Source organism: Parus major, chromosome 6 (assembly GCF_001522545.3).
Source record: "Parus major isolate Abel chromosome 6, Parus_major1.1, whole genome shotgun sequence".
NCBI lineage: Eukaryota > Metazoa > Chordata > Aves > Passeriformes > Paridae > Parus > Parus major.
In genome coordinates this window covers 9,847,917-9,873,100 of record NC_031775.1, presented here as the reverse complement: position 1 = coordinate 9,873,100, position 25,184 = coordinate 9,847,917, and the positions used below count along the sequence as shown (strand labels likewise).

General features: G+C 38.2%; 1 protein-coding gene across 3 annotated transcripts in view; it reads left to right on the top strand.

Moving 5' to 3' along the window:
* The first annotated feature begins 1,310 nt into the window (after window positions 1–1,310).
* Window positions 1,311–25,184, top strand: part of LRMDA (leucine rich melanocyte differentiation associated) — a 615,153-nt gene continuing 591,279 nt past the window's right edge. For 2 of the 3 annotated variants that reach the window (XM_015616989.3, XM_015616987.3), the window contains exons 1-2: window positions 1,311–1,453; window positions 5,556–5,656. In XM_015616989.3, the coding sequence (XP_015472475.1) occupies window positions 1,424–1,453; window positions 5,556–5,656 (131 nt within the window). In that variant the 5' untranslated portion in view covers window positions 1,311–1,423. Of the gene's footprint in view, window positions 1,454–5,555; window positions 5,657–23,778; window positions 23,915–25,030; window positions 25,175–25,184 lie in introns of those variants that run through there. The other variant, XR_004498085.1, reaches the window with a different exon arrangement.

The following is a 25,184-nucleotide window of genomic DNA, read 5'->3' as shown; positions in this document are numbered from 1 at the left end:
ATTGGTTTCTGCTGTGTTGCTGAATAAACTCAAGAAAGCGGTTTGCAGTGAGGAATACATATCCTCCTGAAACTTATTTCCCCTCACAGCATGTGCCTCTGCTTTCAGCAAGAGTGAGTTATGCTATATTAGCAATAAAGGGGAAAAACGAGCCAGATTTTTAAAGGTGCTTAGGCAGCTGAAGAGGTAGGTAGATGACTAATAGGATTTAGGATCCAAGCTTGGGAAAGGGAAACCTTTAAAAGTCTCATATAAAATTCTTACAGAAAACCTGCAGCTCCTCTAGTCTGCCTGAACAGTGGTAACCTACCATCATGCCATTATTTTAATTAGTAAATTCTTGTGTCCTGGATAGACTTGTTTGACAGGGTTTTCTGATGATTCCAAAGGTATTTCTGGTTTCCACACAAATTACCCTATGTTCTAGAGACAAAATAAATATTGCTATGAGAATGTGAACTTCCCCTGGAGATAGCATGTTTTTGTTTTTTTCCTGCAGGTGTTGCTTTACCAATGGCATACATCTCTTCAAAGGCAAGTTATGCTTTACACCACAAATTAATGAGCTGCTTAGTACGTGGAAAGCCAGTACAGATAATGTTCCAAGTCATCTGGCACTTTATTGGAACTGGAATCCAAGGCCTGATCCCCCGTCAGTGTCACAGACTGGCTATTTCCATCACTTCTTCCCATGGCCTATTCCAGCACTGTTACAGCCCAGCACATGGTGCTGCCCCCGCTGCTGGGAAGGGCAGAGAAGCTGGGGAAGGGTCTGGTGAGGAGCAGCTGAAGGAGCTGGGATTGTTTAGCCCAGAGAAGAGAAGGCTTGGAGTAAGGGTGGGGGCAGCTTAAAGGAGGGTTTGGAAAGGTGGAGGTCTCTTCTCTCAGGTAGTTAGCTACAGGACCCTCAAGCTGGGCCAGAGGACATTTAGATTGCACATTAGGAGGAATTTCTTCATAGAAAGGGATTAAAATGGGCTTCCCAGGGAGGTGGTGGAGTCACCCGAGAGGTGTTAAGCAAACACGGAACGCGGCACTTCATGCCGTGGTCTAGTAGGAGTGGTGGTATTCGGTCTTAGGTTGGACTGGCTGGTCCAAGAGGTCTTTTCCAACCCAGCCGATCCTGCGAGGCGCAGCAGTCGCCGTGCGCGGCTTTGGACTGGCGCTCCATGCAGGCTGTCGCGGCGGGGCCTGGGGCGGCCTCCGGACAAGGGTGACCGTAGTGGGCGCGCGGCCCTGGTATCCCGGCAGGCCCGGCGCTGTCCCCGCGCGCGCGGTGCCTCAGGAGGCGGCGGGAGCCCCGCGCTGCCGCTGCCGCCGCCCCCGGCCCGGCCGCGCTTCCGCCCGCGTCAGCTGACTCTGCCAGGCAGCGGCCCGGCCCGGCCCCGAGCCCGCGGAACCTGCGGCGCGGCCACCCCGCAGCATGGCAGGGGTCGTGGTGAGCGGAGCCCAGGTAAGTGTCCGCGGCCCGCGAGGCCGGCCGGCCGCGGCCCCACCTGCCGCGGGCAGCTCACCCCGGCCGGCGCGCCCCCGCCCCCCCGCCCCCCCCCCCCCCCCCCCCGCCGGCGCGCCCCCGCCCCCGGCACTGGGAGCGGCTGCCCCAACTTCGCGCCGGCTCCCGCCGCTCTGCCGGTGCCGCTCCCGGGCGCTTGGGGCGGCGGACGCGCACGGGGCCGGGTTTGTTTCCAGCCGCACCGCGCCCCGGGACGCCGCGCAGGTATCGCCTCCGTGGCCGCCGCGCTGTCCCGAGGCCGCCGAACGGAAGGGGCTGAGGAGCCACCCCCGCCAGCGCCAGGCGGCCCCGGGGGTGCGCTCCGAGCCCCGCGCCGAGCCCCGCGGTTCGGGGGTGCGCGCCCACCGTTGGCGGATGACGGAGCGCCGGGCCGGAGCAGCGTGCCGCTGCCGTGTGCCGCTCACGTGCGGCGGGCGCGCCCCCGAGGCCGGCCCCTGGCGGCTCCGCGCGGCGCGCTCCCGGCTCTGGGATGCGCTCCGGAGCGGCTCCGCGCAGCGCGCTCCCGGCTCTGGGTGGCCGCGGGAATAAGCTGAAGGAGAAGGAGTGAAATCTGCTAAATGTTGTTCCTCCTAAAACCTCCTACGCACGTTTCGGTTTGGTTAAAGAGAAGTTAGGAAGTATAGCACGTCCTGCTGACTTTTACCCAGAGCCTTGTATGGCTACTGAAAAAAGTTCTGGCTAAAAGTTGATGACATTAGTGATGAACCTGTGGTTAAAATTAGAACTTTTTTTTTTTTTCCTCTGAGGAGAAGGAAGCTTGTCTTATTTTTGAAAATGGTTTGCCATTAAACCATTAAACAAGAATGCTGCCCATCTAATTGCTTCTTTAATCTGGTCACAATTTCTGTGTGGAATTCATGTAAATATGTGTGTGATATGAAGGCAATTAATTGGCTAATTTTGCAGCTGCTGCAGGGAAGAGTTCATGTAGTCTCTGTGGTGCCCTCTGGCACCGAGGGACATGCTGCCTTCTTCCCGTGGGCATGCCTTGAGCCCCTTCATTTGGCTGTGTGCCCACCATACAATCTCCTAACAGCACAGGGTAAAATGTAATGCTCAGCTGACTGGAAATATTCTCCAGATGTAATTCCCTTCAATAGTAGAGAATATGCAGTATTGAGAGTTCATACATGACCTTATTGGTGACATTCCTTAATAAAGACCTTACTCTATGGGTTATTAAGATTACAGTATAATTGTAGAATGATCACAGAGACTAAATGGTAATAAACTCTGAAACTAAAGCAGAAGAGAGGTGCAACTGCTTTGATAGTTAACTTATATTTTAAATATTTTGTAACATCATATCTTTTTCCTGAATTGCATACAGCGTGTTGAAGACTCTGCAAGAGGTTCTCAGGCCTCCATAGCCTATCCATGCTGGCCTTTGTGGGAAACTGAACATTTTGGTGGGGTACTGAATAGGGCACTAATGACTGACTGTGACCAACCTGTACTATACCTGAGTTGGAGAATTAGGCCACAGAAACCTCTATATCCAGTTTTTAATCCTGTGTGATGTTCTGTGACTGGTATAGAACAATCTAAGAAATCTGCTGTTGCTGATGTGCCTTGCAGCCAAAGAGCTGGAGTCTTGGGAAAAGTATGCTTGTTCTCATCTCTCAGTGGTGACGTCTCTGGATATGTACTTGGAAGCTCATAGTCATTTTGAGGGTATTTGAAATGGAAGCAAAAGGAAGAATACTGAATTATGTACATTTTATTGTTTCCTGAGTAAATGATTTTGAACTGAAACAATGAAAATGAAGAAATGCTCTTCTTTCTTCTGTCTACTAACACATTGTTTTATATTAGCATTGTACTATGAGTGTGCTGAAGTGGACTCTGTGGAAGTAAAATGCCTTTACAAGGCCTCAGCATTGAGAGGTCATGATAACAATATATCATCTGCAAGTATGCCTGTGAATAATCTGTTTGTACCAGTTTTTTAAAATGTATTTTCATATTATAACTGTTCAAAGGCTGAGGCTTTCCAACATTTTATGTATTTTGTCTCCTGTGTGCTCTAAACCACATCTTGTGATCTATTTCTTCAACCTGTATTCTTGTGGATGAGGCTTTTATGGTCAGGTAAGTTTCTGAAGCAGTGTGTGGCAGGCCAGAGTCCCCTGCTCCTTCTCAGCTGCTCCTCCCTGGGTGAAAGGCAAAGTGAGGGTCTGTGCTCTTGCTGTGTTTGTAGCTCCCCAAAACAGTCTTGTCCTCCCAGTGTTAATAGGCATCATATTTTAGTCATTTTTGTTTCAACACGTTACATTGAACCAAATGCTTAATCCAAAGTGTTATTAAGCTGTTAATGTGATGTCTTTCAAAGGGTTTGCAAGCATTAATTTAAAGAAATCTACCATTCAGTGGAGAATGACACAGTTCTTTTATGCATACCTTTGTGTATGTTGTAAAATGCATTGTGATTATCTTAGATGTGAACTGGAGGAAAACCCCAACATATTTAATTCAATAAATTCTGCAAAACATTTTCTGTTATATCCGAACCATTAGGATGCAAACTACCCAAAACAGTTCCTTTCCCTTTTGTTCTTATATTTGCTCAAGTTCTGTGTATGTCTGGTAGCAGAATATATTGCAAGAGCAGGTCTGATTTAACAAGGGGAAGAAGTTGTTAAACTGAGTGAGCTTCAAGCTACCTGTTTTCTGCTCATAAAAATTATTTCACTGTTGTCAGCTTTATCTGTTGAAGTTATTGAACAAAATGAATTAAATGGAATGCCATATAGTATTATCAGATGCAATCATTTTTAGAGCGTAGGAGATCAGGATGACTTGCAGAAGTACATACTGTCAGTCTGCTCTGCAGAGGAGTCTCTGTTTTAACAGAAGGTGAAATACTATCAAAACAAAGTGTGATGGATTTTTTTTTTGCATATTTTTCATCCAACTTGTTTTTGACTAGTGGAATATGGTATTGAAATTGACTTTATAATTAAACATGTGGATAATAACAGTTTTATATAGACAGTGGTCTAACATGGTGCTTAACCTGCTAGTTGGCCATTAAGGGAAACTAAGATTTCTGCTGCACAAAATCTGAAATGTCGGTATTTTGAACACTGAAAGTATGAGCCAATATAGATGTATAGAATTCTTGACAATAGTTTTGAAAAGCTTTGTGGGGTTTCTTTGAAGAAATCAGACCAATGATTTCTGGGACAGTACAGCAGAAATAATAGAAAAAGTTTAGCTGCTTTATTTTTTGTATTCTACTGGAAAAGTTATTACTCACTTCATCCTGACTAAAGATAAATAAAAACAAACAGAATCTGAGTAGACTGGTTTTTGTGCTACCACTAATTCTTCCTGTGTTTGCTAAGGATGGGTTAGATGGGCTGATATGAGAAAGAGAAAAGACATTTATTACACATATGTGAGGGGTAATGAGAGGTGTGATCTGCTCATAGGTGGTGAAATCAGAAATCTTTGAGATCCTTCCATGACTGAAAAGAAGTCATGGAAGGATCTTCCTGCTTTGTTTGTCAGGGCATGGGCAGCCCTCTTGCTTTGTCCCTGGTGTGTTACTGGGAGTAATAACCTTCTCAAGGAATAGTTAGGAGAATGGATTGACCATGCGCTGCCTAGGCATTTCTGCACCAAAATTTAGAAAACAAACTTTGTTTGTTGTATATGAAGGACCAAACTGGAAGATCCTTTGGATAGCTTCTGATCCTTCAAACAAATTTCTTCTGGAGCATGTCAGAGGTGTAATGTGAAATAACATTAGATTAAAGTATTAATGGTGAGACAGAAGAAATGTGGTATATTTAATTGAAGTATTTTACTTGGAAGGAGACGAAACATACATAAAGACTATAGATGTAATAAATATTAAGTAGATGGTATCAATAGGAAAACAAGTTTGTGTGATAGATTTTATAGCTGTAAAACATATATTTTAAAGCTGTAATTCCAATTCACTGTATTGCATGTTATGATTTTATCAATGAGACAGAATCTAGACAGGGAACTAAATTTACCCATGAAATGTTTCCTTGTTGCTTCTATTTCTCAGGTATCCTACATTAGTCAGGACTGTGAAGAAATTCCAGAATTCCTAGGAAGAAAATATGGACATATGGCAAAAAGGCTGGACCTTAGCTTCAACTTGTTAAGGTATGTGGCAGTATATAGATTTTCAAGTGCAGTGTGGAATTCCAACTCCTTAAGTAGACTGGTTTTTTTTTCAAAGTAGAAAGATGTAAGTCAGGTACATTTAATTGTTATCAAGTGGACGACACTGTTTTATAGGTAATGTTTGTCTCCTTTTCTCCCACACTTGGAGCACAAATAACCAGGTGAGTCTGAAAAATTACTATGTATTGTCATAAATGATACCCATTGAGAAGCTTATGCTTTGTTCTCTACTTAAATTGGAAAATAAGCATTGTTACCTGAAGAATGGGATGAAAAGTAAATTTTCCTTAACCAAACACAAGTAAGTGTGTGCTTCTCTCCCTTTCTTAAAATTTTATTTATGGATTTCTGGTTATTACTATAAATGCTTTATAACACTTTTTTTTCCCAGATGATATGTTTTGTTCTATGAGTTTATTTTCGTGCATCTGTGTAGTTAACTGCTAAAGCTAAATGCAGTTAGACTTTGTAATTCCTTCTAAGTATTTTAATATATGGATTGGATTAGGATTTTGTAGTATTCCTGTTAGCTACTACAGCATCCCATTCCATTTAATCCTTATAAGAGAGCCTGCTGAGGTTCAGCAGAGTATATTTCAGGTTGAAAAATGTGGGTAAGTACAGAGAAAGTATTTGAGTGCAATTGTCTGTTTAATAAAAGAGTAGCTTTGTGGAGGTAGGGTTGGACTCAACTCATTTTCCTTTTATTTTGTTGGGGGTAAGCTCACAGTCAGCTTGTGAAGAGTAATACAAGAAGTAGTGTGCTGGTGCCTTGCTTTCCTAGAAGAAATAACCACTGATTTTAACTTCCTTAACACTCATAAATGTTCTTCTGAGCCTCTGTCAACTTTGAAAGACTGAATCCTACATGTAAGAGGTAGCAGAGCAAAGGAGACACTAAATCTGTGGATTATTGTTATCTTATACTATGACTCTGTACTGTTGGATATTGTAATCAGAAAGGAGAATTTTGCTGGGGGAGGGGATCAAATGGTAATTTCTTTTTGATTTTGTCATGAAGATAATTCAAGGTCTGTATGTGTATTTAGATTTAGCAAGTTGTTGACAAGACTGCTCCTTCTTTACATTTCTGGGAAAAAAAGTGTTTGTCTCTTTCAGTTAATGCATGATTTGAAGAACAGTTCTCTGAATTTGTTTCATTTCATAGAGTAAAATAATAACATTAAATTTGGATGTAAAGTACCACTTTAAAACTGATCGTATTTTCATGTAGAGCACAATTGGTGATGTATTTCTGAAATCTGTGTTTTCTTTCCTTCTTTTATTCTCTAATGAAAACACTTAGCCTGTTTTTCACAAGGGATATAATTGGTTTTATTGAGGCTTAGGGAAGAACAATCAGCTTGTGATGTAGGAGAAGTTGTAGTTGTTAATCTGTAAAAGTATTTTAAGACCAGAAATGAGATTTGGGAAAGGGGAGAAGTGGATTTTATTTTTTTCTTTGGGAAGCTAACACTAAATGGGATGTGAGCAGTAAGGGTTTTTCATTGAGTAGTGCTTAGATTTTCTGAGCATATAGAAACTAAGAAGTATTTATGGTACAGTAGCTGTTGACACTGGTCTGCACTCATATATAGACCCTGTACCTGCATATTATTGAGAAAGTCAGATAAGGTATAGAATAAATGTCGTAATCTTAAATGTGAATATAGAAGAATGTCTTGGGCAGCTGTTGAAGCAAGTGTAAGCAGGGTCATCTTCTTTAAACAGGTATTATTGCTTAAAAATCTAACAGTATTGTAGTACAGCAATGAGTTTTATGATTTTCATCAGTAAATGCTTAGTTTGAAAAGTTTACGATGTTGTTTTCAGTGGGGAAACAGTATCTGCCATTAGTGTTGACTTAGGAAGGAGTTTGATTTTCTAGTATAGCTTGCTATCTCTTGGTAATGGTGTGAGTCAAATGAAGAAGACCAAGGGTGATCAAAATACAGGTAGAGATGAAGAGAATACTGTGTTTTGCTAGCACAGTAGTTATTTGCAGTAAAGATGTTAGCTTTCATTACAATTTTATTTATTATTGGATGAAGGTTTGTTTGCATGGCTTTTGAAAGGAAAAAAGAAAACCAGATGTTCTTACGTGAGATGGTTTTGTTACTCAGATTTCCCTGGTTATTTTCTTTTTGCTTGTGCTGAGTCCATATAACTGAGGAGGGGAGGGTTGTCGTTAATTCTTTTGAACTGGCAGTTTAATACAGAAGAAAATGTACATTTTTCACAATTATTTTCCTGATTTCAGAATTCTTTCCAGGCTAGAGCTCCTTCCTCTTTCTTAAGTAAAATTTAGGGGCCGTGAAGATGCTTAATTATTTTTGCATCAGATTTGGAATAACTAATATCAGCATTTGATACATAATCACAAACAATTGCTTTTGTGTCTTTCTTGTTTGCCTTTTTCCAAGAGCTGGTGTCTGTCCTTGAAGTACATGAACTGAGCAGTTCATGGATCCAGCTCTTTCCTCCGGCAGTCCAAGTGACTGTTACCATTGGTTGCACATCCCCTTTTCCCTGTGAGGGAAAGGAAAGAAAGAGGTGAAAGGTACAAGGGAAATTATATGGGAACGTTGGGAAAGAGGAGGAGTAACAGCAATTTGTTGTGTGTGAGGCAAAGGGGAAAATGTGTGTTTCCTTAAAAGATGCTGGCTGTAGTCAGCAGGATGTGGTGCCACTAGATTGCCTTCTGTTTATGTCTCTGGCTGATGGAAATGCTTCAATCCCAGATGACTGTAGTCCACTTGTGACTTTGTTTCTACTTGTGCTGTTTTCATTACATTAATTTTGTTTGAATGCTTTCTAATATCTTTTGTTTCCTTTTGGGGCCAAGGGGGGTTGTGAAGAAGACAGAGCCAAACTCTTGTCAGATGTACAGCAAAAGAACAAGAGGCAGTTGTCACAGCTGCAGCAAGGGAATTTCCAGCCACCTCAGGGAAGGCTGAGTGAAAGAGGTGCCTAGAGAGGCTGTGGAATCTCCATCCTGGATGATATTTAAAATGCAATTGGACAAAACCACAAGCAACCTGGATCTAACTTTTGAAATCCCCCTTTTCTGAGCAGGGAATTGGACTAGATGATCTCTAGATGCTCTTTCCAATCTAAATTGTGCTGTGATTCTGCAGCTTTATTGGTGTGATACGGCCTGATTCGTTGCAGCTCTTTTGATTTCATAGTGATTTTCAGCTATTTTAGAAATGAACTATTTATGTTGTGTATTTTCAGTAAGGCATTTTTCAGGAGCAGAGTTGTTTTGCTTTGGAAATCTGCTCCTGAGCCTCTCATGGCAACTGTATTTGATAGCCTTCCCTAGTAACAGAGTCCTTTCATAATGTGTGGACAGCATTCCCCAGTTCTCATTTCGTGATGGCATAGAGTATGGGAAGAAGAGACACTGATGTGTCAGTGTTAGTGTTACCTGGAGACTTTGTAAAGGATTTCAAGGTGGAATGAAAAACTGTTGTTGATCATGGAAAGTTAAAGATTTCACTAAAAAAAGAACGAGGGAAGTAGTAATCACTGGTGAAAGAAAGGAAGCAGTAAGTGAGTAGGAAGGATATAACAGAGGTAGGGAGTAGAGATTTGGATGAAATACAAAGATTTTAGTTTAGATGCATCTTGCTATCGTGTGGGAAGAAAAAAACCCAAACAACCCATAGCTTGTTCAAAACTTTTTTTTCTTGTCCTAGATGACTTTGTTCAAAACTTTTCCTTTCACATTAGAGGCTAAATGCACTCTGGTGCTTGAATAACAGATGTCAGTGGTTTTGTACAAACAGGTGCCATGCTTTTATAAATATCTACAGTTCACTTCACTGAGAAGTCCATCTTGTAATTTTGTCCTCAGTAGTTTTAAATATCTGAGTTGTTTTCCTTTTTCTGACAGAGATTTCTTCTCAGTCTAAGCTATGAGGTGAAAGGGAGAGTGAATCTTTAATCTTGGCCAATGAGGAAGGATTAATCCAATAATTGTGCTCATGGAGATACAAATATCTCTTCCCTCTCTCTAGGGTGCAGATTATTTCTGCTAGGAGCCTGAATAATTTGCACAGTATGTGCTTGTGCATAACTTCCACTGTCTGATGAGGAAGGTGCATGTATGAAAACATCCCTTTGAACTTCAGTCCTACTCTGGAATGTTCCTCCATGACTTTTTTGAGGCTGAGGCTTTGTAATATCTTCTCTGTGGACTAGATATTGTACTTTCTCTCTTCTGCCTCCTGTTTTTTTGCCTGGGGGAATGTGCAAGTGGCAGCCTGAAAATGGGCTCCAGTTTTTACAGGGCATGTTCCTCTTTGTAAGTTGAATATGTGAAAGAGAGGCTTTTTTTTTTTTTCCCCCCTAACCACCTTCCTGGTCTGTGCAGCACTAAGACATGCAGAATAGGAAGATGAACAACAAAAGAGAGATGGAAATAAAAACCAGAATTCAAAACAAAGCATGACATATTTTTAAAGCCTTTAGACTCATCTTTATAGCACCTTAAAATGTTGAAGAAAATGCACTATTGTTAAAACTTTTTGATGGTTTTATTTATAAGGTAGAAAAATATTTTCACCATAATTGGGTAACTCTTAATCGTAGCAATTGCATATTTATCAGTATGAGGGGCTGTTATTAATGTAGCTGTCATGCACAAACACATTTCTGCATTAAATCCATTTAGTATGTGCATTATTCGGTCTAGAATGTCACCAGGACATCAAAGCCCCCTTAGGCATAAGAGCACAGTGCCCTGCTGTGGCTGCAGAAAGGGCTTGATCAATAAATGTAACATGTTAATGCAGAGCAAATAGAATAAAAGATTTCTTTGACAAGACATGAAAAATCACCTTGTGGCAGCTGGCATGGTGATGCCATTTCAGCGGAGACACTAGCAAAGTTGATCTGACAAGTAAAGAGGAGAGATGATGGTTATAAGGTGCTTTTGTTTCAAACTTCTTTCTTGACCTGTCAGGTTTTGAAGGAGCCTGAATGGCCCTTTTTTGTCATGTGAAAATTGTAGTCTTAGGCAGTTATGAAGCAGTTATCTCTTCTCAAATTGTGAATGCTGCTGTTTAATTGATTCACTTAGCATTTGAAACTGTCACGCATTAATAATTGCTAAATCCTGTAGATACTGCTCCAGTGTGTCATGCTTAAATGTGTAGTTATCAGAAAATTAATATCCTTAATGAACTGATGCTTTCAAACTAGCATTGCATGAAATCTCTTTTGCCCTTTCATTTGCTGAAGGTATATCAGCCAGTTTTCAGAGAAACCCCTCCCGACAGTTGTGTGGTTTTATTTATTTATTTTTTTGATGCCCAACAAATGCCAGCTTTGCTTTGGGTACATAGTGTGCTCAATGACAATAAATATAGTAATTATGCTGGAGTTGGTAATTAACATAATTATAGTCAATTACGACAAATACAGTGCAGAGCTAAATGAATGAGGGTGAGAAATTAGCAAGCTAATTGATTTACCGTACGTGCTGCTTTTTCCTGCAACTAACAGTTGCAGATTTTCTGCAGGAAAGAGTGTTTACAAATAGCTGATTGTGTTTTGAAATGACTCTGTCTTGTGGCTCTCTCTCCTGTTTCCCTTACACTGAGGTGAAGAGGATTGAAATATGGGGTAGTGGTTACAAGGAGAAAGGAGCTGCTCTGTCCTCACTGAATGCTTTGAAGGAAGATGTATGTACTTGCTTTAATTTTAGATGCTTCTTTCAGTATTGAAGGGAAAAAAACCCCATGAGATCCTTTACAAAAGATATTGCTAGAGAAATTTTGGACCTATATTTTAATGCCCTTAGATGTGGCCTGAATTATCTAAGAAATGTTTATCTATCTGTTTATTCACATCAGAGATCTGCAGAGCACTGGATAGCTGAAGGAAGAATTAGAATTGTTCAAGGAATCTAAGTGTGTTGAAACAATATGCCCTTGTTCAACCATCAGTTTCAATAATTTAAACCACTGGACCAGTAGAGATGCATAATATCATAACATTTGTGCACATTATAATTGCCTGTTTTGTTTCAAGATGATTTATAGTATCTTGTCTGAAATAAGTGTATTGGAGCTATGCAGTTAATCTGTTTCACTCTCCTTGTTTTTTTATTTTCTTTCAAGCATGATGACAGTTTTCTATATGAAAGGAGAATGTATATGTTTAACTATTGAAGATTTTGTATTGCTCTTTTAAGAAAAATGTTGAGTAGCAGTTGAGATTTCTTCCTTTAAGAAAGCAATAATTTATGAATGTTTGTAAATTTTAAACTGGGTATTGTTTACTGTTTGAAGCTAAATGGAATTGTATAGAGAGACTTCAGCAAAGAGATAATGTTTTCCATAGCTAAGCAATCTGAAATTTATAAATTCTTGGTAATTTTGCTTCTACTATTGCAGTAAATGTATCAAATGTAATGTATCAAATGTATCAAAACATTCAAATGGGTATGTGTGTAGTTTGAGGTGGGTACTCAAAATTTACCCTTAAAAGGATGTCCTACAATAAGCACAAGATGCTGTTTTTAAATAATGTTGAAATGTTATGGATGTCTAAAATAGTTGTACAGTGACATTGCTAAAGGTGATCAGTCTTTAGAAGCAATTCAGCTTCTAGAATAATTTTACTGAATTAAATACTTATACACAGGGAATCATTGAAATTATTTACAGATATAATAGTATTTTTTGTTGAAGTCTTACATGTTTATTAATCATTGTGGACTATCTTTTGTGTAATTATCTTCTAAAATAACTTCTTGTTGTACTAGATGGACCGAAGACAAGTATGTTGATGTATGATATCTTTCTACATGGGTAATACCTAGGGAGTTGTATAAGATGAAGTCTTATAGATGTAAAACTATTGGAAAACTAGGAGAGTATTACCAGTAACAAAAACAATTACAAACTTCAGCTATTAACTCTACTTTTGGTAGCTGATAGAAATCAAACAAAATCTACTCCTTGCTCTCTTCTTCCCTTCCTTTTCCTTCCCTCCATGCCACCCCCTTTTAAAAAGTGGCATTTCAACAGGAACCGGGTGTGATCTGGCTAATGTATAAGGAAAACTTTTCTCCCTCACCTTAAAACTTTGGAAATATTAAAAATGTTAAGATACGCCTTGTCTCGCATGCAATAGCCATGCCTGTGTTCTGTTGTTTTGTCAACTTGAAATGTGATTATAGAATATTTGCCACTACAAAGTATTATCTGTGTGTGTTTTTGTGACTCGTGTATTTTCCTGCTGTGTCTTAATTGTGGTTGTTGGCTTATTGTTGATACAAAGGGGACCAGTCAATGACTATTGTTAAAAATATCAAATTAATGGGTTATGGTATGCATTTAAATATTGCACTGATTTCAGCATCTATGCCATGGATGTAAGCTGTACTTTTTAATGGAAAAGTTATTTTTCCAAACTCAGTAATATGTAAGTAATAAGTAATATAAATTGTTGTATTTCTGTATGGGTGGCTGTTATCTTCTTTAGTCCCAGCAGCCTCTCTTTTTGTCCATTGATCCTTGCTTGACTTTTTATGGCCACATAGACACTAACAGACTGTGAAAACACTGTAGTATATATACCCCTGACCCCCCGTGCTGGCCATTATCCATTGATTTACAGTACCTGACAGATCAGAACACAAGATTGTTTTCTCCTCTGCTTTCCTCAGGAAGGCTTAACACTGTGGAAAGAGTTGTCTTGAGGGTGTATCATGTGGTAGAATTAGGCAAAAAATTTTTACCTGAACCTTTGGCTTGGGGGACAGTGTAGGTTCATATTGTGTAGGGGAGAATTCTTGTGAGGATTGCTAGAGCTTGAAATCTGGTAAAAAATTAAACAGCATAATTTGACATTAAGTTAAAATCAGGTTATGAGCTTTGATTGTTACATTCTTAATTGTTACTGGTGAATATTGCTATGCTGGCTGGGGGGACATCCATGTCTAAAGGTCTGTTGCAATTATGAGTAAAGATGAAATCTGTAGTATACTTCTGAACAAAGATGAGTGACAGACTGGGACTTGAACAGAGACAGGATTTCCTATTAAGCATTCATTGACTCAAGGCTGTTGGCAAAACCTTTTGACTGAGGCAGAGCATTTCCCAGTGAACTGGTGTTTGCATCACATAATTTTCTTCATGTTTGCATGTATAGGGATTGAACTGCTTCTTCTTGATCTGATTTCTGTATGAGATTGAAGATGGATTTTGAAGTGATGTTGGAGGCTAAACCTACACAATCTGCAGCTGTTCTTTGGGTACCCAGAGCCCTTAATTCACTGGCACAGTCAATCCAGCTCCTCTTGTGAAAACTGTAACCAGTCTTAAACTAAAATCAGTTTTTGTTTTGAATTCTGTTCTAAACAATAGGAATCTATGTTAGACTGAGAGGATATCAGGTAATAAATGGAAGATTATCACAATCTATGGAAAGTATTGGCATTTAGAAGAGAAATAATTTGATGTACTTGTTTTAGTTTTCAAAGAATGTCAGTAGATTGAAAATAATATCTTGGTGACTGCTCCTGCATAGTCCATGATTATCTGGATTTTAAGACTGAAAAGTACTTTTTTCCAGGAGCATCAGGAGTTAAAGAAAAGGGCATGATAAAGAGCACGTGTTAATCAGATGTATCATTATTACTTTCTGACTTCCTTAATCTCTCTCACTCTAAAACAGTATTTCCTCGTCATTGGTGTTGTGAAACAAGAGCGAAGGACTGCAGAAATAACTGTTGTCTGAGGACAAGGAGCTTGGCTGAAGGGAAGAACCTGCATTAACCCTGGAATTATTGTCTCTATCTTTTCCTCTCTGTTGAAAGGTTATCTTCTTCTCACCTTAACACAACATAAAAGATTCTCAGCATATAGTTGCAGATGTGAAGAACTTGAGTGGTTTTGCTGATTCCAATCACTAAGGAGGGCCTAGGTCCTCCACTGTTCAACAAACCTGCTGGTGGTCATAGTACAAAAAGTTACTTGGCATTTGGCAGGAAAATCCTTATGGAGCTTCTGTTTATGCATCACTTGTTTGTTTTATGTGGTCTTGCATGGTTTGTGTCATTTTTGAGATCTTGCATTTTACATAGATCATCTTTACATAAATTATCTTGGAGTTGATTTTTCAGGTTAAAAGGACCATCTGCAAACCCTTAGCTCGTGCAAGCGTGAAGAGCGAGGAGCGTCGAAGTGCAAAAGGGCCATGTATTTTTCTCAGGCTCTGGATTCAGCATGTCAAACCCGACATGCTATACAATAATTATACTGTCTTTAGGGTCATGGTTAATGCAGTATTATAGCTCAGTTGCAGGCTTTACCCATGAACTGATGCTTGCAATTATGTGACATTTCATAATTTTTATTTATATTTTTGTTTTGTTTCTCCTGGTCTTTCCTTTTGATGATGCTTGCCTGAGTGAGTTGCTCACTGGTAGGGCTGTAAGATTATTTCCTTTCTTAATACTTTATTTTGCCTTTTTAATTTAATTTGCCTGATGAGTCTGTAAATGGAAGTGATGAATGTTCTTTATATAATACAGCCATTCTTATTGCTCATGTTTGTAGGAAACCTTGCTATGGTGAGAGACTACAGTGGTAGAAATAAGTTTTAAAAGAACACCAGTAAAAAATGCAAAATATCTAATGTTCAGGGGTAGTTTAATCAGTGCAAAAGTCAGGGGGGTTGATAGGGTCTTGCAGATTGGGCCAATACTTCTCTTTAGGTGCTGTTTTTCCTGTGCAGTTGGTACATGAGCTGTATTGGCAGATAGTAATACTTGGATGTATGCACTAGGCCAGCTCATTTTTTTCATAGAAAGCATAGTGTGTGTTGGCTGCTGCTGACAGCTTACTGGCATTTAATACACACACAGAGACACACACACAAAATAGCATCTCATAAATAAAGATCTTTAGGATGTATGCATATTTCCTTTATATGTAAGTATGGTATATGAATTATATTTTTAATCCTTATAAACTTAGGGGTGATGCTCAAGTATTTTTCTACTTCGATTCAGCACTTGTGGTAAGACTTTGTCAGTGGTAACCTTTACACTTATAACCTTGAAGGAAGGAACATATTACTTAGAGATTGCTTGCAAAAAACCACTCAATCTCTTCAACGTAAAATCTCTTAAAGTGCAAGAAAATGCTGCAGAACTGTCCTTGAACCATTTGAGATGCGTAAGGTCCAAGACTTGCTGAAGTGCCATGACTCTTCAAGGCCATGTGGCCACAAAAGCACTGGATGAGGATGCTGTATTTTAGACTCCCAGGATTTTCAAGACATTTTAGTTGAAGAGATAAGAAAAACTTACCATTGTTGACCTAGTTACTTAAGTGATAAAGTGTAGTGATTATTCTAAAGCACTTAAAGGCTGAAGAAGAAATGTTCTAGACAGGCCAAGGATTAACAGTATATTGAATATTTGTAAAACTCTGCTTCCAACATAGTTATGTTAAGATAATTTGACAGTCCAGTGTGTGAATGTTCAAATCACAGCTGCTCAAGGATCTGAACACTTTCTACCTATTATCTTGCACTTAATACACTCTGCATCTTGGACAGTGAAGTGCTTTGGAATAGCACAGAAACAGTCATATGTGAAGGTGATTGTACTGGAATTGCTCTGGGAAAAATTGTCAAGTACTTTGTTTTCTAGGAATGGAAACTAAGTCAACTGAGTGAGAGGCTGTGTGTGTGTCTAGTTTGCTTTCTTCCCTCACTCTGTCCTGCCTTTTCCACTGCCTTAAACCAGCAGGAGGCTGCAGAAGGTGCTGCTGAGAGTTTGGGTGCAGGTGCAACATGAGGTTCCTGCTTTCTTGCCAGTGGTCTCTCTTTTGTTCCCTGTGTTGCTTCTAATGGGAGCCAGCCGTTCGCTCTGTTCATGTGCAGTAGAGGTTCTAGTTCTACCAGGTGCACAATTAGTAAATTATCTGCCAATCTAAGTGGGGAATGTCAGAGGACAGTTCAGTTTCTATCACTGTCAATACTTTGGCTTCCTTTAAATAAGTCTTATCAAATAGTCTCTTACTATCACTAATAAAAAGGCTTTTGAAATGTGGATGTACTTCTAATGAGAATCTATCTCAACCCATTTAATGTGGGCCACTACTTTGTGACTGGATTATAGACTCTGCAACAAGAGGTGGTTTGAAACAAGAGGTTCACCTGCATTCAGATGATTGAGCAGAAGAAGTTTCTAAAATTAAGGAGACAAATGCATTACTGTAGATTTTATGTCACTTCCTAGTAATTGGTCAATGGAGGAAGAGAGAACAAATGTCTGTATTGAGCTAAAAGTGAACGGGCAAATGTTTCTTTGTGTGTTTTAGTATAGCATATGAAAGTCTTGGTTGCTGTAGTCCTAGTATTTTAAAACCTGGTGAAATCGTTAAGTCAGCTTTAAGATAATCTTGCACTTTTTTTTTTTTCTTATTTTCTTTCTGTGTGGGGACATAAGTATACTGGAAGCATTTAGTGTGGGTAGAAGAAGTAGCAGTAGAAACCCATCAAGACAGCTATTAGCTGTGAAGTTATTTCTATTTACAGCATAGCCTATTACTATCCTATAACATGGAATGAATAAATAATTTCTATATTGTAGCAGATACACCTTAGTAGGCAGAATAGCATCAGAAATGGTCAGTAAGCTTCATTCTGTACACAGAAGCATCAAATGTTTCAGGTTCTCTACCTTATATTCAATGCATTATGATGTCATAATCTAAACCACATTTTCTGAATGACTCCTTGACTGCATATTTTCATTTTTAGAGGAAAAACAAAGCTAGGGGAAAAGTTTCCTAGTACAGTGACTTCTGCACCCAAGTAAGTAGAGTGAAACCTTGTTCACACTTCTCTTTTCCCTGGTAAAAAAACACAAGAAAGTCTGCAAAAAAGATATGTAGGTACAAATTTAGGATAAGGGTTTCTCTGTAAGTTCCTAAAGTCAAATATCTGAACTTAACCTCTGTATCAAGAAATTTGCTCAATTAAATTGTATATTTGTGCTTTTCAAACCACTTGCAGAAAATAATGGTTACTTCTTTTCACTAGATTTTGTATCATGAGATACAAAATGAGATTCTTGATGTTCAAATTATCTCATTGACTAGAAGTAATCTTATTTGTGTTGTAGGGTGCATTCACACCTATGCATATTATGTAGAAAGCTAAGTGTTACTTATGCCCATCTTGTGCAGGTCTGTTTCTCTGCAAAATTTTAAAATCTCTCCTTGTCTTTTGCTACAGAGCACTTTATGTATGTATGTATGTATGTATGTATGTATGTATGTAATTAATTATTTATGTTAAGGCACTCATCTCTCTTAAAGTGAGCATTGGAATAGAAAGCAAATTGCTGATGAAATTACCTCTCTGGTGATTTCAGCTAATTCAACCAGAACTATTGTATTAAAAAGAGTAAACAGATCTCCCCCTCTTTTTCTTGTTGGTGTCTGTGTAGTAGAGAGCTCTGACCCCATGTAAAGCTTTACATGATGGACTATTTTCAGATTCGTGTAACTCATACAAAGGCTCCATGTGCAAACTTGACAGTGCCTCTCGCATTGTAACTTTTAGACTCTATGTTATTTAAATATACTAAAATGTACCTTGTATCAAACTGCAGGTGCTGCTACACTTCTATTACAGCATGGTAATACTTGCATTGTAAAAACTCTGAGGCTTGTGAAAGAGTTAAGCAAAGCAGCCAGAAATGGTTTTCAGCTTTTACTTTTCAGATACAACCTTTTAAGCATACCTACATTTACCTGCAATGGCAATCGTTTTGCATTTTAATGACAAATCAAGTATGCTAACTTGCATTTGAAACGAAAGTGCCTTAAATGTCTCTGGCTGTCAGAATGAGATGTTAGGAGCTTGATGAAAAGAGAACAAAGAAGACAAAGTATGAAGCCTAGATACAGAGCAAAATGAAATAAAACCTTGTATGGCCTGTCAGGGGTGTCAGTTGATATTCCTATCTAAAGCACATTATAGTATTACTTTGCAGCTCATAGCTTACTCATCTGTCTTTTTTAATTCATCACATTCTAGCCCACATCTTTTAAGTCCCATGTGTCAACAATGGAAGAAATCTGTTAATTGACAAATGAGTGTCACAAATGTGAATTGGTGCCTTTACATCAGAGGCAGGTAGTCTCTGTTGTTTTTTGTCGGCTCTATTATTGGCATAAGCCAGTGTAAGACATCTGTCTTTGCCAGAATGAGAGATGACAGCCAGAGAAGGGCTGTCATTGTTTTAGTGCATGTTCATTCTGCTGAGATACTGTATAAAGATAAAATGTCAGTTAAAAGAATATGAAAAACTATTGGGAGGAAGTCCTTAAATTACTTGGGAAGGGGATCTGGGAATTGGTGCCAGAATTGAAATCCGAACGTTCCAGTTTGCATCTATCACATCAATTTAAAAATAATACTTTCTGAGTAACTGGGTCAGTTTATAAGGCATTTAGGAAAACGTTATGTTGTGTTGGCATAATTAGCTCATAAGATGGAAAGAAAAACATATCTTCACAGGATATGAGTTTATTACAAGTTCATTTTTCAAACATGTATAGAATTGTCTCAATAAAAATATGCTGTGTAGCATCTCTAGTGTTGATTTGCATCTGTTTTGAAATATTGAAATTGCTCCGTTCCAATTTCTTTTTCTGTTATAGGTCTATTTTAGATTGATGAATAACATAATGAAATAAAAAGCATAGCCAGCTGTGAGTTGATGAGACAATTAATAGGAAGAAAATTATTAACATAGTTTCAGGATGTCTAGAGGGTGTACAGTGTATAAAAGTTACTCCCAAATCACTAAATCCCTTTATTGCAATAAATGACTTTTTAATCTTGGATAGCACAAAAGAGAGGAGGAAAATGTTTTAATGGAGGTGGTGGAAAGGGGGAATAGAATTAAAATGTCATAAAAGGCTGCTGTTTTACTTTTTACTTTATATCCAAAGTCATAAGAAAGGCAGATTGGCACTTTTATCTTCAGCAGCTCTTATAATCAACCCTGTGCTGTACAGGACACTCACTGTGTAACCCTCTCCTTCCCAAATGACCTGTCTCTTGGGTTCTAACTGACCTTGTCTGAACTTCAGGCATTTTGAGGGCTGTGTTGACAAGATCTGGTGAAGGACTAACTCTAGATCTGTGCGCTGGCTAAGTTGAAGTTTCAAGATGGATGTCTCTGAACAACAATTAATTGAAAGTCTTAATTTTGAAGTTACTTGGGTTTTGCATTTTAAATAGAGCTGTCAATGTAATAAATCTGAGATGTTCTGAGTTATGATACTACTTAATATAGGTAGAATTGTCATTCATAACTTTTTAGGATTTGTGGTTTCTTTTTTTCATTTTTTTTTAAACTTGCTTTTAGCAACTAATGGAGTATCAGAAAAAATATCAAACTGAGATTCTTTTTCCCCCCTCCCACCAGCTAATGTGGGGCTCTCAATTTTTTTTTTAATCTTTGACTACTCTCTTTATCACCAAATATCTCCTGGCTCTTTCACTTCAGTCTGTGGCTAATGTTGATTGTAATTTTGGCTTTAATTATTGAGACCAGTAACAGAGTTCAATACTTCTAGTAGATGCTAGTAATTTTATGACTCTTCTGTGTCTTAGGGTCTAAAAAGCTAAAAATAAGTAGCGTGCAGCTTCCTCTAGTTTAAAGCATTGGGATAGAAATATTGCTGCTCTGTAAATAGATTTCCTCTGAAAAGAATATTAAGACAGGAGGTAGTTTTTCTCTTCAAGGCCTACCTGTTTTTGTTAGTTTTTTTTTTTTTTTAAATTAAAAAAGCTAGTCTTTTCAAACTTCTTTGGAACTAATTTTGCTAGGCAATATTTTAAAATATAATCCATGAAAATTTAGTGTTTTCTGCTTGTATACAAAGGTTTGTGAGCCTAGGATACCTGTAAGGTTTTAGTGAAAGCTTTGTTCTCTCATTTCCAGCCTTCATTGGTTCGAAGTAGATGTTTAAATTTCCAGTCAAAAGCCATGCTCTTGGTGTATAAATTGCCAGGCATTTCTTCACAGGCAGTTTTTCATCATGCTTTGAAGTTCAGTTTCCTTTGAGAAGTGGAAAGACAGCGCTGCCTCCATTTTTCAGATGGCAGAACTGAGTTGTGAGGAGGCCTTGCTGATTAACTATAGATGCCAAATAAAATTATCAGTTCTTCATACCAAGTTGCATAAACCACTTCTGCATGGAGGGACAAGTAATGGCTGACACCTGTCCGCTTACCCAATCTGAAGTGATCCTAGAGATAGTTTATTCTCATGTGTAACTTGGCTGCACTTTTTATTATCTGATAGTAGATGTATCACAAGGTGGTGATACAGCAGAGATTAAAAAGAAAGATGAATTGCGGACTTAGAAGAAATTTTTGTTTCCTTTTGCTTAAATGGTCAATATAATTGTAGATATGACAAAGGTAACAGCAAAAAAAGATGTGGACTAAGATTGTATCTTCTCTAAAACTAAGATTGTTTATGAACTTTCTTCCTTCTTTAACTAAAAATTAAGAGATGATCAGAAGGATAATTAGGAATACCAGAGCTGGTCTCTATAACAGAACTGAATTAATTTTGTTATGAAAATTCATATGCAGGACATACAGTTGGAGTTAGTTAAGTTACTGTCCTGTTTCATACCCAGTGCTTACAGGAAGATGCTGTGAAGAGACTGGAGAAAACATTCAGCTTGTGGAATTCTGCTTTAGGAGTATGTGTTTGTGTGACAGTATTGTCACTGTTAAATTAGCTCTAGAAAGGGAAGATACAGGAATTTGACTACAGAAACGTTGTATGTGTGTGTGTTCATACCCTCTGGGTGATTCCCTTCCCGACTGCCAGCTGTCATAGAGAATCTGAAACAGACAAAAATTTATTGGGTAGTATTTAGAAACATGCCAGTGGTAATGACTGGATCTCTGATTTCAATTATCACCTACTAAATTTAGGCTAATGTAGTGCATTCATAGACCTGTTGAATGCACTTGACATCATGTTTAAAATATTTGAAACTGCACTGGGTTTTAATATCATATGTTGACCACTTTCTTTTTCTTACTCACATCTGGTGCATGGCAGCAGGCATCCCATGTGACCTATAAAAACTTCAGTTGTGCTAGTATGAGTTTCTTTTTCTTCTTCAGATTATATTTCAGCAGAGAAGAAGACAGTAGTCTGAGACTAGAATTACTTTAATGAAACTGCTCTGAGATACATAATTCAACCTTTCCCCCTCTTCCTGCCCAATCAGTATGTAAACAATGTTTTAAACTTTATTCCTATTGTTTGTCTTTAACTTTAGTTGCTTGGGTGCTCTTAAAGCTATTTTAAGAAAAAATTACCTATAGTCACTCTTTTTCTGTATCTGGGGGAGATTTCAGGTGGAATCTGATTATACACCATTTCTTTCGTTATATTAGCAGAGATTAATGTTTAAATCCAAAGTACTGAGTTCTGCTTTTCTTAGTTTGTAAACATTTTATGTGCTATTATTTTAGGACAATTGAGGGGGATTATTTAAAAATTAAAGTTTCTTTTTCTGTGTACTGCAATGCTTCATCGGAGTGCTTCAAAACAGTTTTCTGTCTTCTGATCTTGCTCTTTCCATATCCATCTTCCTCATACATATTTATTAAATTTATATGCTGATGTTTGCAACTCTGAACTTGCCTTCTAACTATTGAAATAGTAGCTATTGAAGTCATTTGTCTGATAGTACTCAGGAGTACTAATCATCACAGATTTTAGTTTGTCTCCCTGTTTTTATGAAAATATTACAAGCTCTTAAAGTTATATCCACATCTGCATGCAACAAATATAAAAAATAGTCTCCAAATATGCATAGGCTACTTGAGTAAGTTCATTGTCCGTGTATTGATAGCTGCATAAACAAACCTGGGGAACTTTGTAAGAATAAATCTCCTTTAAAGCAAGATCCCCCTGCTTATACTAATTTTGCTTTGTTGTGATTTCTTATTTCTGGGTATTATTTCAATAGTATTCTCAGTGGTGGTTAGCAGGTTCTTTTCCTGCCTAATGCTTCTAGACATCCTTTAGATGACTTCTTGTTAAGAATCTCAAAGTTGTTTTAAACTGAAATTATTATTAAAAAACCCTGAGCATGTTATCTCTGAAATACAAGACACAATAGCAGAAGCTTTCAAATTTGGTATTGCAAACATTGCTACTGGAGGAGGAAACAGATCGTGAAGTTGGAATTTCAATAAAGTTGAATGTAGGCCTTCTGGTGAAATATGTAAGGATGTAGAGCCTTACTGATGATTAGTCACTTGAGAATTTCTGGAAATGTCTTGGATGGTAAGTTTCAAGAATAGTTTCCTCTTATACTTATTTTAAGTGGATTTGTTTTGGTTTTGGTGTGGAAATTGTCTATAATGCCTTATAAATTCTCTGAGCCAAGCATGGATGCAGGTGGTGCATCCAGTAGTTGTAAGGGGTCTACCTAGTGGCTTCATGGTGTTGTCAAAGTTATCATTTAGAAGGAGCAATGTTTACTATTCTGATTTAAGCTTGACCAGTTTAAGCCTAAAACTCCTAACTGATCACAAGTCACAAAAAATGTCCATGTAACTATTATATCCAGGCTATATATAATATATATTTATTTTCCTTTCATAGAAATGCTTTTCTTAGTGCCCATTTAATGTGAGCCTAATGTTGTTTTTATTTTTCCTTGGATGTTTGAAAAATGAAACCTAAGGCCTGAGAAATTACAACGTATAAATTTCAATCTAAGAACATATAATTTCAAACTAAGAACAGTCTTAAGTTTTGAATAGCTTGCAGAACTGTTTTTGCTCTGTTATATATTTCTTTGGTAGTTTGAGATCTCCTGATATATAGGGTCTGTCCTGTGCCTTCATTTCTAGCAAGCTTAGTTGCAGAATGCTGGGATACTGGAAGTGTGCAGGGTGGGTATTTCACTTGTTTGGTTTGATATGTTTTTATGATGATATATTGGTTTGCAAATACAGGGAACTTCTTTGCTGCTCTACTTTGCTAACCTTTCCCATTGCTCTGTACTCAGTTCTTCTCCAATCACTCCTGTGCTGACTGACTGCTACCTTGGATGACCCAGTGATGGACAGCTGTGTTGACCTCCACTTTATTTCCACAAATTCTTCTGTTCTGTGTGACTGCAAAAATGTTTCCTCTGCTTCCAGGTATCTTATCTCACATGATAATGTGCCTACCAACCATATGTTTCTACAGCATATAATTGTACTTTTGCCTTTTCTTTAAGTCCATGGGACAGTTATTGATTGCTTTCAGTATATCAGGGTAGAACTACACAAGTATGTGTTATGCTTTATTGTGTGTCTGTTGTAGATGGTGCATCTGCTGTCTGCTTTCTGTGTCAGAAGAGTCATACTTGAAAACTAGTGAGGGAAAATTAGCATGTTGCTATTCTCTCCTTCTTAAAGCTGATAGGTCTAATATAATAAAAGTGCATGTTAGGGTCATGAACTTCAAACTAGGAGGCTCAGGAATTATATTGCGTAAGTACACAAATGAAGTATGTTTTATATATCTGTAGAGGTGGAAGGTAAATACCATGGTATTTACTATAATTCATGAGTATAATTCATGAGCCCCATCAGAAATAAAAATCCTAAGGTGTATTAAGCTTTATCCTTATTTAAAGGGCTATTTTCTGTTTTCTTGTTGTTTCTCGTGAATGCTTCATCAACCATCATAGCCTTGTAAAACTATTTCTGTGTAATAATCAGAGATCATTGTGGAGAATTTTAATCAGAATAAAAACAAATTTTTATTTAGTGGACAAATAATAGTTGACTAAGAAGAAGCAAAAAGCAGTACACAATGTCATAAAAGCCAAAAAGAAGGGTCAAAAGCAAAGGAGGTTGAATGCTTGTCTTTGATATTAACATGTGGCTTACTTTCGGTTCATGACTTCGTCACAAAGTGCTGTCCTTCTATTGAATGGTCTCAATGTCCTGGCATAGATGATGTTAGTTCTTGTTTTAAGTGTGAACAAATATTAATTTACTTCACTGAAGAGGAAGTAAGATTGCAACAAAGGAAGTTTATGTTTGGAAGCAGTAGAAAGTTGATATTGATACTGGCTTTGCATTTTGATAATCCTTTGTAATTCTTTTTATTGCATGACTCCTACAGGAGGGTGCTGGTGGGTTATGTGAAGACAAATGTCTTAGGAACAAAAAGACCCTTTTCTGTCAAAGCTGGAAGATGGTTTTGGCTCGTCTTTTTTTTTAATTATTATTATTTTTAATTTTTTTCTTTCTGCCCTCATTCAGACAAGTCCAAGAAAACTGCTGGCACTGACAGAAGATGAAAATATGATTTATGCTGACACCATGTATTTCCCAAGCAAATCTGTTTTGTGAAAGATGGTTTTTATGGTGTTGAAATAAAGAATCAGTGAATCGTTCTTGAAGGAATATTGGTTCA